Below are 14,215 nucleotides of genomic sequence, written 5' to 3' on the forward strand. Positions count from 1 at the left end.
AGGTTTGGCAAGAAGTAAACCTCACTAAGGACTTCTAGCTACTACCCTGTTGCACCTCAGTTTACCTACCTTGCATTACCTACTTGGAAACATGCCTGTTTTGTTAGCCATACTGGGAACTTGATTACAGGATGCAGTATCAATCCATAAAATAGGTTGGGGCAACTTCTCTTCCCCCTGCTACCACCCCATCACTCCTAGCCAGTAAAGCCAATGATGAGGCATGAGAGAAGCTGAAAACTAAAACATTTGAAGACCCGTACATTGCCCAACCCTGCCATAAAATAAATTTAGAAGGATGTTTGACTAACAAATGATACAGTTGTGTCTATTGGTTGGATTTCAGTTTCTATAATGGCAAATGTTTTATAATGCACTGTATTAAAATATGTATTTTGAACTGTGGATAATGTTATCTTTTACTTGGCAAGAGATTATTGTCCATTGATTGTAAACTAAAGAGAGTATTCTTTTAGTTTGGTTAAAAGTACCTTTGTTAGCTGTCTTGAACTTTTTGGAGGAAAGCCAGGATATGATTATTTTTTTAAAAAAATCCATATAAATGAATACAGCGTGGGAAGCTCTGGTTCGCAAATCAAACAGGCAGGGACAGTTGGCCCTTATGATACCATCACCACAAAGTGGCAACCTGGCGTTGTGCAGCTCACCTGCTGTTTTATTTTTGACTGATAAAGCCTTAGGGGCTAGTCTCTAATCTGTACCCAAGTTACTTACAAAAAAGTAAGTTCCACTGAAATCAATAGGGCATACTTTCAAGTAAATGTGCCAGGCAGCCAAATCCCTGCTGTGAATAATGAGCAGGCCTGCTATTTCTTTTTCATCTTTGTATGTACACCAAACAGAAAACCAGAGCGCGCTCTCTCTCTCTCTCTCTCTTTTTTAAAGTGCAGCCTTCAGATTTGTATCCTGTGTGATTTATCAATTTTCCCCAAACCTTTAATCTGTGCACTAACAGGATTAGTACCTTCTGAAGATAACAAGCCCTAAAGCCCTATTATCACAACCTGTCAACAGGGCTGTTATCTTCGCACACTTATTTCAGGAAAAAAAAAAAAAAGAATGTTACAGGTTACAGTTAAGGCCTAGAGGAAAATAACAGACTTGAAGGTAAACATTCTATAGGAATTGTATTTTCTTTAAAGAAGTAACATTTGTGGATTACTTTCCAGACATATATTTGCAACATAGAATCTTAAAGTACTAAATATGTTCATTCCTCCTGAGGAGAAATGGAGAAAACTGTTTCTCTGTTGGAATAACTCAAAGTCATAATGCAAAGCTATGTGTACATCATTTGGAACAGGGTTGTCAGTTTAATGTTAAGCTTTCATCAGTCTTGGACAGTCTTCCCCAGTCTGGTGCACTCAAATGGCTTGGAAAACATCTCCCATCATCCAGGCCAAGAAGAGCATGTTGGAGAAAGCTCATTTGAGGTAAGGGTGGGGAACTTGCATCCCTCCAGAAGCTGAAGTCCTACCATCCCTGCCCATGAGCTATGCTGATACGATTTGCAATCCAACAACTCTGAAGGGCCACCAATCTGGAATGTGAGTGCAGGGATGACACTGATCACAAAGTTCTTTCTAGATTTACCTGATAGAAACATAATTCTTAATATCATCAATGCTGCATGTTGTTTGGACAACACTAAAGTGGCATCACACCATAGTCTCATGCAGGCATTCCAATATTGCATCATCACAACATGTGAGGAGAGGGGGCAATGCTGAGCACACGTGGCTGGACCCCCTCAATCTCATTCTTTTCACAAAAATCCCACTCTTTGTGACATTTCCCAGATTTCTACATTTTGCTGCAAGCCTCCACAGAAAGACCACATGAGGAGATGGAAGAAGATAACTGAGGTGGAGAGAAGCAAAGCTAGTGAGTTTGTGCATGCCCTTTATCCTGGCAATCAGTATATGACAATATTAGAACAGGGCCCACAATTAGGCTCATCCAGGAAATGGGAGGGACATCTGTGCTAGGTTCTTGAACAGCGAATCCTATGCATGTCCGCTCAGAGCTGAACCCCACTAAGATAGAGCATAGGCCAAGGACTGCAGTCAAAATTTCTGAGATACTAGAAAGCGGGTTTACTGGAAAGCAGCTGTCAGTCTTGCAGCACATAGGACATGACTCCAAGTTAGAGTCAGTATAATGCACTGGTTTAAGGGGCTGGAGGATTTCTTGCAGCTCATGCACTTATCCTATTGCTACTCTTTAAATCTCCCTTTTTCGTTCTGCGATGGGTGAGAAGCAAGTGTGGAAGGGAGCAGAAAATGGAACAGGAAAATGGTCGTAAAATGGTCATCTGTATGTACCTTAGGGTTCTGGCTGAGAGCTATCTTGTCTTCCACTGTATTTGCTATAATTGCCCTCTGCCAGCATACAGATCTGATTCACATGTCTGTCTATATAGATATATTTCATATGTAGCTATATATAGATATAAGCTGAAGCAATTTGGAGCAGTGTTTTGCTCCAGGCACTTACATGCACATGTGAGCGTGCACAAACACACACAGATACAAGTGATGCTGTTTGAACACCAGTGCTCTCAAATTGTGAATTGTGCCCATGAAGCAGCATTCAGATGATTGCTTCCCTGTAAGCTCGTGTGAATCCAGATTAATATGAAAAGAAAGCCTGCACAGAGAATAAGACAGCAGACATATGACAAAGGCTGGTGGATTAGCTCTCAGACAGAAAACACATTTGCTTTTTCCTGCTTTCCTTCCACACCTGAAGTCTGTTCGATGCGGAGGCCACATTCATTCATTGTGCTTGCCACAATATTTAAAACTTCTCTAACAAGTGGGACAACAGTCACCACTTTCTTGTTCTGTGGTAAAGTAAAAGCCACCTTTCTTTTTTGGGTAGCAGTAGCAGAAGCACTTTTTAAATGACACTTGCATTATATAAGCTGTGACATTTGCTGCAGCTGAAGTTCTCATCCCTGAAACTGAATATGGAATTAAACAGGCAAAAGAGCTCCTGCAACCCTCCATTCTGCCTGGCTTGCACTAAACTGCTGGCCTGTGTTTTGGGGAAGTTTCATGCTTCAAGTTCTGGCAGCTGAATTAAAAATGGGTAGTAAGAAGTGTATCTCCATCTATGTGTGCACCAAATTTCTGCTTTCTTGGTGGCCTGAAGGTAATGAGAAAGTTGAGGGTACATCTCTTGCAACACATTCTAGGGAAAGGCCTACAAATGTCCTATATTACTGTATAATAATGATAATATTAGTCCTTTGGGGGCTACACATGTGACACATTTCAGCTTGCTGGATGGACTTGAGATACCTGAGCTCTGTCTGGTATTGCATGCTACACCCCCACTTTAAGGGATAGGTATACAAATGTCCCATTTAAGACTTTTCTTTTTAAGTCATGGGGTTTGATTTATTAATTTATTTAAAAAGCTTTTCTATACTGTCCTTTACCTTGACTCTCGGGACAGGATATCCTGGATAATGAACTCTATCAGGAACTACCCTAAGGATTTCAGTATCCAGGTAGGCAATGAAGTGAAGCAGTGAGATCCAGTATTCTTTAAAATATATACATTTATTAATAAAATGTATCACTCATCTATGCCCACATGGTATTTCAAAGCAGCCTCCATGAAATAAAAGTACCCCATAAAATCATTCAGTATGCAATGTGACACCCTTATTCAACTAGCTTGTCCTAACATTCCTGGTCGTACAGAACGGAAATGTGCTATGTCTGGATGCTGATCCACAGGCAGATTGGTACTATGCACCCTTATATTTAGGCAATAGCATATAAAAGATGTGGCCTTTAGACAGAGAGAACTCCTGGTCTTCTGTAAAGATAAAAGTATTGATTGTTTCTTCTGCAGTGGGCAGAAAGTTCATTAACTTTCCATTGCCATTTATGTGATTAAAGTTCTTGAATTAGTGCTAGGTAGTGCTTATCTGCTATGAATAATGCAGAGAGAGAAAACTGTGAAGGTTTCTTATTTACTTTTTCCTCTTTGTATATTTGTTAATGGCAGAGCCAATCCAGAACCTCTTGCTTTCTGAGGTGAAGAAAAAGAATTCTCATTCCATCTACAAAATCATCTGGATTGGAAGATGAATTTTTCCTCAATACTGATGATGGGACAGCATCTTCCACCATACCTGAAAGCAGCAAGCTAACTTATGGGGCACAGGCAGACTGCATGGCACACATCTCTCCTCCCCGGTACTTTGTTGCCGCCTTGCAGCATCTGCTGCCTGAAGATACCACCTCACTTTGCTGAAAGGTGGGGCTGGCTGCCTAGCACCTTTGATCATGAACTGCAATTTTGTGTGGTAAATATCATATACTAATATATTAAACTAATTCTAGAAAAAAGCACTCAGATAAATCCTGTTAGCAAGACTGTAAGGCCTCCAGATGTTTTGTCTTAAAGTTCCCTTCATCCTGCAACGTTGGCTATGCTAGCTAAAACTGATGGCCATATTAGGCCAAAAACTTCTGGAAGACCACAAATGGCCCATTCCTGTTCTAAGCATTACTACATTGGCATGCCATGCTAAACCATGGTTTAGTGAGATATACATGAACCTTACATCTTTCCATGAAAGCAAAAGTTTGGAAGTTTCTATTTTTGGCTGTGTTTTGTTATGTTGTCTAGAATAATACATTGTGATTATCTTTCAACCTGGTTAGTTTAAAGCAAACTGGTTGATTAAGCAGGCTGTATGAAGTACCCATAGTTAATATTAGTCATGTCTCCTGGATCAGAATTGGAAAATACAGGAAGTCATGGTGAACCAAAAGCAAGCAATAATGCTTCTCAACCATTCCTCTTGGTTTAGTGGAAGGAGGACAATCGGAATGAGTCTAGGCTCATTTCTGTCTTGATAAGGAATAGTTTGGTGTGATTTCTGAATGTGGCCACTGGGAAAAGAGGCATCGGCCAAACCATTTTGTCTTACTTGCTCTGCTACAGATTAACTCTGCCAGGGGTCTTAGCTTGACAAATCAGACACAAATTTGTGAATGGTCTATGAATTCAAACTGCCAGATCTGCCTTGCAAGAAAAATGAAAGGTACCAATGAGAGAAAGCTGCCCTTTTCTTTTTCATTATATTCCAACTTGTAGTATGTTTTGCATTCCCTGCTATATCTCTGGAGGGCCTGTGAAATCCAAGACCTCTGAGCTAGGTTTCTTTGCAACCTAATTAGCAGGCCATCCCCCAGCTTCCTGTTTCCTTTGTTTGAAAGAGCAGAAGACTCAATCTAAGGAACATGAGCATTTAACAACCCATTTCCATTTCAGTACTTTTGTTAGAAACACCTATACCTGAAGAAGACTGTTACTCAAAGGTTTGCACATTATTTTAACTGCTGATCAAGGAAAAACAAGTGCGCTGGCTCTCTCTCTCTCTCTCCCTCTCTCTCCCTCTCTGTGAGATCTGTTCTTTGGAACAAGCCTGGCTGGTTACAGTAATGGGGAGCTTAACTGTTATGCAGCTATTCCAGGCAGAAATGATGCTGTGTCTGAACTGAGGTGTTCAGCTGCTGTTCTAAACTGACTTTTGAAATCAAACCAGCCTGCAGGAATCTGTTTTGGCAAAGTGTCAAATGTCCAAGCCTTAAGGAATGTGCAAGAATTGCTTGCCATGGCATTTCCATAAAGCTTAAAGTTGGAGACATCCTCAGAATGGGCCAGATTGTGTGATTTACTAGGCATGAGTAAAGATATAAACCATAATGTGCTTACATGAGAACTTGGCAGGAGAAAAACCTAATGAGCATGAAACAGAACCCATCACCCAAATCCTATATGATCAAGATCAATGAAGAATAACTCACTGGAACCACAGAATTCACAGTTAATTCCAGAGAGCCCAACAAATGTGGAAAGGAAACTCCCCATGTGCCTCCAGGCACAGCAGAAGGAGATCTACCCGCTGCAGTCCAACCAGAGGTAAACGCCAAAAGACAGCTCGGTGGCCAAGGAGTTGGTCACTTTGCCTGGCTTGTCAGGAAACCTGCTTGTTTTGAGGACCATAATTAAATATCTACAATGGGATTCATATACAGGTAGCCCCTGGGTTACGACTGAGTTCGATTCCCGAGAAAACAGAAATTTGTCTTTAAGTCAAATTTGTATATAAGTCAGATCACTTATGGCTGGCCCTCCATATTCATGGGGGTTAGGGGCAGAGGACCCCCATGAAAGTGGAAAATTGTGAATCTCTCTAGCCCTCCCTCACACCCAAACTCAGCAGAACCTTCTCTTTGCAGCAAGGAAATGCCAGAGAGATTTCCCTCTGCAGACGAGTAGGGCAGAAAGGTACGAGTACGCTTGGGAGGCCTCCCTCTCTTCCCTTTCACTTCTTTTCTCTCTATGGTGATGACAATTTCCTGCAGTAATTTTAGAAAGATTACAGCAGTTTGTCTGTACATACTACTGGTGGTTTCTAACTCAGATGTTTGTAACTCAGGGACCGCCTCTAGTAAGAGTTACAAGTTATTGGAAGAGAGAGCGGTGCTGTGTCTGAACCGAAGCAGTTCATTGCTGTTCTGCACTGGTCTTCGCAATCAGGCTGTTGCTGTGTTGGGCATTCAGTTGGGCCTGGCCTCTTCTCTGGAATCAGCTGGCAATGACTACAGCCACCGTTCCACACAGCCGTCTTGCAAGCAGGGGAGGGGTGTGTGCACAGCCAGAGATGTGTTGAAAGTTTTTGCTGCAGCTGACAACCAAGCTGACTAGGCAAGCTTTAAATGGGTTTTAAATGTGAAGCAGTTGCTCATTCTGCTAGGTGACTGGCAGCAGTAAAAATATTTTAAAACAGCTGAGGCTGTGTGCCCTCTCCCTCATATTATGATTCTGTAGAAATGTGGCTTAATGCTTATCAGCAATTCTGTTCCAAATCCTCCAGTGTAACATCTCTTGTTTGGAATCATTTTACCATTTTCGTGTTGCCCTCTTCTCCTTTGTTAGTCTCTTCTCCGTCTGCACCAGACACCCTATTAAAATGCTTGGGAACAGAAATCATCTGCGTTACAGAGCAGCAAGATGCCTTTCTTTGGGGAGTAAAAGCAGAGTGCAGTGAAGAATAGTTTCAAAGGATTGATCTGTGAAGCAGGAAGCAAGCTCTTTACCATCTCTAGACATTCCTAGGGCAAGACACTTCTGCAGTCGGCAGTGTTGGCAACGATTTCTGTTGGTTCTGTCAATTAAACAGTTTCTCTGCCTTGGGCAGGAGTATGAAGCATTGTTCTGTTGACTCCTCCTAAAGAATCCCTAGTGAGAGAAAGAGAGAGACAGCTAGATCACTATATGCAAGATGGAAGTCTAGCACATCCATTCAATGAAAACGGTTGGCAGTCTGTTGCAAGTTTAGGAAACTGCTTTCGTGTGTACAAGTAAAGCCGTAAAATAGCAAACTTTAGCCTGAAATATCTGGATTAGGATCCCCACTCAGCCATGAAACTTTCTGGGTTATCTTTGTGCATTTATGGCCTCAACTGAACCAACTTCACATGCCTGTTGTAAGGATCACATCATGGTAACCTCCTGTTCTCAGCCGTGTGACCAAGGATGGTGAGCATTTCACTCTGCTCATTTCTTATTAAAAAGGAACATAACAAAATCTCACTTTTCTTTATAAATGGGAGAGAAAAACTTGAAAGTTAAACAAGAATTGAATGGGAAAAACTGAATCTAGCAGATTTGTCCTTTCAGGCACAATCTTTTAGCTAGGTTTGCATGATCTTTCAAGAGGACTAAGTCATGGTTGCTTAATTCCCTGCACTGCATCAGTTCGTTGCATGTTGGGGAGATTAGCATAATTTCGCCCAGCAACAAAACTGTTGCTAATGTAACAGGTTGTTACAACAGCCATGCAAATCTGAGCAGGGTGAATTCTTGGCATGGGTAACAAAACACACAGTACCCCAGTCAACAAAGTTAATGGGTTCCCATAAAACAATAAGACATAATGGCTGTTAGCTGGGGTAGCTTGTTGAATGAATACTGAATACCTGGCTGGGGGGTACCTGAATGAATCATAGAATACCCAAGTTGGAAGGGGCCAATATGGCTAGGACTCAGTTTTAACCATCCTTGTCAGGTGACTATCCAGCTGCATCATGGATGCCTCCAATATGGGAGATCCCACAACCTTCCTAGGCAATGGGTTCCATGGTTTTTTTGCTCTAACAGTCAGAAAGTTCTTCCAGAATCAAAATCTGGCTTCCTGTAACTTGAGTTCATTATTCCATACCCTGCACTCTCAATTGATAGAGAAGAGATCCTGGTCTTCCTCTTTGTGACAACCTTTCAGGGACTTTGTAGAGTGCTATCATATCTCTACCTACTCTTCTCTTCTCAAAGATAAACATACCCAATTATTTTAGTCTCTCCTCAAAGGGATTTCCAGTCCCCTGATCATCTTTGTTGCTCTCCTTGGAACCTTTTTCAGTTTACCTGCCTCTTTCTGAAACTGAAACTGGATGCAGTACTTAAGATGTGGCCTAACCAGCGAGGAGTAGAGGGGACTAGTAGTTCACATTATGTGGAAGTGGTATCTCTGTGAATGCAGTCCAAAATAACATTTTCCCTTTGTGCAGCCACATCACATTGTTGATTCTTATTCAGCCTCTGATCCGCAACAATTCCAAGATCCTTCTCACTTGTAGTATTGTTGAGTCAAGGATCCCCCATCTTGTAACTATGTATAGTAGGACTGCCCCATATCCATGTGGGATAGGTTCCAAGCCCATAAGCAGATGCCTGAAACTGCAGATAGTAGTGAATGCTATCTTCAGGCTTTGGCAGGTTTAAGATACACAGGTTTGATTATGCTCACGTTTGCCACCAACAATTCAATGGGATTATATATATATATATTTAATGTTTTGGCCTACTGCACTGTGCATGGGCATGGGATGGGATGGACAAGGATGGGAGGAGACCCGTGTGGACAGTGCTGTGTCTCTTCACAGACCACCACATGGGGAACACGACCCTTCCCGGCTGCCACAGCTGGGCTAAAATGGTGTGCCATCCCTCAGCAAGGGCAGGGCAGGCACCAGACTCAGGATCAGGTGTGCAATCACCTGCAAGGCTTGCAACATGATGCAAGACAAGCTCCCCTGAAGCAGGTCATGCTCCAGCATGTTGGGTCTTGTTTTTGGACTGCAGTCAACTATGGCTAAGAGAAACCACAGTAACTTAAACAGCGGCTATGGGGTTTACTGTATAGGGTTTCTTTTTCCTAAGTGCAGAACTTGGCACTTATCCTTATTAAATATAATTCTGTTGCTTTCAGCCTAGTTCTCCAACCGATCAAGATTACTTTGAATGTTATTCCTATCTTTCAGGTATCGATTCTCCCACCCAATTTTGTATCATTTACAAATTTCATAAGTATTCCCTGCACCTCCTCATCCAAAACATTAATAAAAAATGTGAAGAACATAGGACCCTGGACTGACCCTGCAGTTCCCCACCTGTTACCTCTCCACAGTTTGAGAAGCTGCTATTGATAAGCTTTGAATCCAATTCTGTAGCCAGCTGTGAATCCATTTGATGGTTTTTTTTCCAGGTAGCTCATTTTTCACAAGTTTTCTAATCATGATATCATAGGGTACTTTGTCAAAAAGTTTGAGGAAGTCAAAATAATGTATGTCTACCTCATTCCCACAGTATACCAGGGAAGGTACTGGATCATAGTTCGTTAGCTATGCAGAAGGCACTCTGGCTGGGTTGAGATGACAAGACAAACCACCCCAGACATATAAGCCACAATAAGTCTTTCCTTGGCCAACATATCACTTTGGAATTTTAATCAAATTTGGCCTGACAAGGAACAGTAGGATATATGAAGCTGCCTTACACTGCCTTACACTGACCTTTGGTCTGCCTAGCTCAGTGTTATCTGCACAGTGTTATCTCCTATGTTTCAGGCAGAAGTCTTTCCCAGTTCTACCTGGAGGGCTGCCTCTTGAACCCAGGGTCTTTTCTATGCAAAGCAGGTGCAAACTATGTGCCAATGGGCACTGTGAGTGTTGAAAATATTATTCAGGTGTGTACAAATGTTCATGTTCATACATAGTTTTATTGATACAGGGTTGGATCCAGAATCTGTTTTCCAAAAAAGCAAGGGTTCCAATTGTATAGGATTTCTGACTAAATTTAGGGATTCTCCACCCTAGAGATCTCCCATTCAGCAAAGGTTCCTGATTCCATGTAACACTTTCTGGGAGGTGGGGCAGCTGCTGAGGGAAAAGGGAATTGGGAGGTCTGCTAATGCTTGCTAATCCAGTGTAAAACAGGACCCAACCTATATACATTGTACCCAATGAGTGGTTTGTTGTGTTTGAATGGCACAATAAGCCACACTGTCTGAAAGCTACAGAGATTGGCTTATCTGCCTTAGGGCTCACAATGTGCCCAACAGATGAATGGGCGCTTCATGGCTTTGGAACTACTTCCCCTCTTCTTCTCCCTTGGTCCTCCTGGAGAGGATACTGTGTGAGTGCTGAGGTCTACCCACTGGACTGCAGCTCTGATGGGTCTGAAACTTAGTGTGTTGTGTGAACTCAGTCACTGCCTTTATAGGATAATAGGGCTTATTCACCAGCCGTACATTCCCCAGGCAGCATACCAAATGGGAAAGGGTTGTCTTCATCCACCCATTCACACAATTCAGCACATGTGTTGTCAAAGGCACAATAAGGACAGAAATAGCAAACTAAAATGCATATTGTGGGGGTTACACTGGGAAAGCATGCAGATCTCAACTCCAATTGTGATAGGCATTATGGCCCCAAAAGCTCTTAGGCTCCAATCCTATGTACGCTTACCTAGAACTAAACCTCATTAAATGCAATAGTTATTCTGAGTAGACATGTATAGGATTGTTTCTGGATGAATCAGATGTATCTGCTCCCTTTGTCTGTTTAGCACATTCTCTTCCCCACTTTGGTAGTGTGGTAAATTGTAAAATCTTGCCAGAGCTGCCAGGTTCTGAGATTTCAAAACTCCTCTTACCCCAAGAACCCACTGATCATTTAAGCAAAGAAAATCCAGTGAGGGAAGGATGTGCATGTTTTGTGCGTGTGTGTCCAGAGGCTCTTCTCTCTTCATGCAGAACAAATAGTTCTACTAACATCAATAACACATATCCTAAGACATTTGGTAAGAAGCATGCATGTAACTAGAACTCAGAGAGAAATTTGGAGAACCTTGAAATAGTTCCCACTGTGATGCTGACTTGGAAGCTGGCATGTTGCCCTCTCCCCACCACTCCACTCCCGGGTTGCAGCAGAAGGTATTAGGCTAATTGATCTGATACTTTAAAACGGTTCAAAAACAATAGGGTTAAACCTCCTTGAAGTGGAAGAGCCTTCCCTTATCTCCATGAGCTGTCCACAAGCAGCAGAGCTGAGGGAGATCATCTGCCCACAAGGCACACACAAGGGCAGCCATTAATGCTAATCGTGTCTAAACAGGGCTAAGGCTTGACGCAGGGCTGGTTAGGTGGCCCAGGAAGACAAGGAACCTTTTCTTTGTTGGAAGCCAGTTTTGCTGTGCTTTGTATTTGGGGTGTAAACGACCAGAGCAGTCAGACAAAAGAGATGTGTGGCCATCTTAACCAGACGGAGATTCCCCCCATTGAGTGCCATAACAAAACAGCACTATAATGGGACTGGTTTTGACTAGAATCCTGTACTTATCTGAAAACTGACAAAAGATAAGGTTGGCTCCTGTTAATTCCACTGAGGTCTCACTGAAAGCAGTGTGAACATTTAGCCATGGCTAACTTACAAGCTGTTGGTTGTAATGGGAACCAAGGGTGACCAGTGGAAGGTCAAACTACACGTTACCTTAATTACATAATATGCCGCTCCCCTAACAGCAGAACCCTCAATGCACAGGGAGGTGAAGTTTAACTGAGTGCTCCCCAGCTGTTTCTCTTCTGAAAAATGAAGAGCGGGGTTTTCAAGTGTAACCTGCCTTCCTACCAAGAACTGAAACTCCAGGTGGGTTTTAGGCTCAATTCAAATTGATTAAAAAAAAAACTATGACTTAAAATATAAGAAAATACAGCAATTGTAGAAAGAACAATTACAGCAACAGGACTCAACTCAACAGACCCACTGCATACCGAAGGCCTTCTTAATCAAAGGGATCTTTTATTGATAGAGGAAGGACAGCAGAGTGAGAGGAAACATAGTTTCCCTTGTTCCACAGCCTTGGCACGGTGGCCAAAATGTCTTGTTTAGAGTTGCTCTCAAGGTGGTGGTCTTGCAATAAGGATTTCTTCAGAAGAACTGAAGGCCTGGGCAGGCATGTATGGGCAGGAGAAGGTGCTCTTTCGGGTAGCCTGTTCCCAAGACACAGGGGGCATTATATGTCATATAATCAGTAGTTTGAATTCTGCCAGTAAAATTAAAGGTGTTCAGTGAAGCTGCTACAACAGGGAAGTCTTGCCCTCCCTGTAAGTAGCCCCTGTTAGCAGTCTGGTCTTAGCACTCCGGGCCAGCAGAAGTTCCTGAACAGTTTCCAAAGGCAGCTCCATGTAGAAATGGAATGGCTTGCATTGCCGTGGCCAGATCAGACATTTTTAGGAATGGATGCAGTTGGCACACCAGTCTCAGCTGTGCCAGTGTAGCCCTGGCCACCCCCAAGACCTGGGCATCCAGATTCAGAGCCAAATCCACGAATATACCTGTATTCTAGAAAAGACTGTGAGCTTGAGGCATTGTGGGATTTGATGCATCCCGGGCAGCCTAAATCCCCATCACCTGATCTCCTTTGCAAATGACCAAAAGGACCTGTTTTGCACAGATTAAGCTTTGAGTGGGATCTTATCCAGTACTAATTTAGATTTAGCTATGTATTGAAACAGAGAAATCTGGCTTATCTGAGCTTGACTGATTTCCTGTCTGCATCTGATCTGATGATCGGAAGTGGACTGAGTCAAGCTTGTTCACAGACTTCCATCTCTAAGACGGACTGTGATTTGCATGCATTGTTTTTAAACCACTAATGAAACTTAGAGAAATACACTCAAAAATCACATGGCTCTAGCCTGATTTGTGCAGAATTAGCCAACTTGCAAACGTTGTAATTTGTGCAAAACTTGATTATTGCAAAGTGGCTGACCCTGTAAAAATCACACCAGTGCCACATGTTTTTGTGTTAATTTGCATAAATGTATTTGTGCATTAAAAAAATAAAAAAGGGAAATTGAGGCTCAGTCTAAAGATTTAAGTCTATCTGCAGGCTTAACTTGTACTGGAGTGAGTCAGTGCCAATAAAGGGTAACAAATGGCAACTGGGAGTGGGAATTGTGGACATTTGTCTGATTTTTACCCCCTTTTTCATTCCTCATAAATGCTTAATTTCAATGTTACTGTTCCCTCTGATGGAAGAGGTTCAGTCTACTGGCTTATACCAGATGAGGTCTAGAACACTGAATGGGGAGAATATAGCCTCTTGCAAACATTTGGTCCATGTGTGCATGTGTGGTGGGCAATCTAAGAAGTGGGATTATATGTAGCTGATTAGGGATAGACAAAGTAGTTTCACTTTTTTCTGCATTCTGATTTTTAAAATGTCGAATTCTTTTCCATCTCAATATGAAGAAATTTACAAAGTTTGGTAAGTTCTTATAAAAATGAACTTGAATGAAATCCATTCATCCACACTTTCCAAATACAATAGTACAGCTAGTCCCATATGGCAATGACAATGTTGTACTTTTCTGCCACGTGGCTATGAAAAAGGAGAAGCTTGGCTGAATATAGAAGAATTAAAACCCTGACTTTCAAGAACTAAGCATTGCTGGGTGGACAAACCTGCCAGTTTCTCCCACATTCATTTTTAAACAGATCTAATTTATTTTGTCTGGAAAAGTTTGCAAATATTGATCTGATCAAAACAATATGAAACAAAACTCTCACCCAGACCTACACTTCACTGATATGTGTTAATTGTAAGAGTGGGAAATAAAACCCTTACACATGCAACTTTCTGCACAACTGACATCCTGAGAAAGCAATGTGTCCATGCATCCAGTGATGCTCTAAGATCATACAGTGGCACACATTTTCCAGAACCGAATGGTATGTATTTACACTGTAGCATGATAAATTCCAAAATTAAGCAAGGCACTATCATTTGTAGAATAATTTTATGGCTGAGTCAGGAACAG

At 42.0% G+C, this 14,215-nt stretch overlaps 1 protein-coding gene across 2 annotated transcripts in view; it reads right to left on the reverse strand.

Annotated features, from left to right (window-relative positions):
* The window catches only part of RORB (RAR related orphan receptor B), a 158,590-nt gene that overhangs the window by 33,780 nt on the left and 110,595 nt on the right, over window positions 1-14,215 (reverse strand). For both annotated transcript variants that reach the window (XM_044446387.1, XM_044446386.1), the window contains exon 3: window positions 7,152-7,293. In XM_044446387.1, coding sequence (XP_044302322.1) covers window positions 7,152-7,293 — 142 coding nt within the window. The remainder of the gene's footprint in view (window positions 1-7,151; window positions 7,294-14,215) is intronic.

The sequence above is a fragment of the Varanus komodoensis genome, unplaced genomic scaffold, assembly GCF_004798865.1.
Source record: "Varanus komodoensis strain SLA01 unplaced genomic scaffold, ASM479886v1 scaffold5, whole genome shotgun sequence".
NCBI lineage: Eukaryota > Metazoa > Chordata > Lepidosauria > Squamata > Varanidae > Varanus > Varanus komodoensis.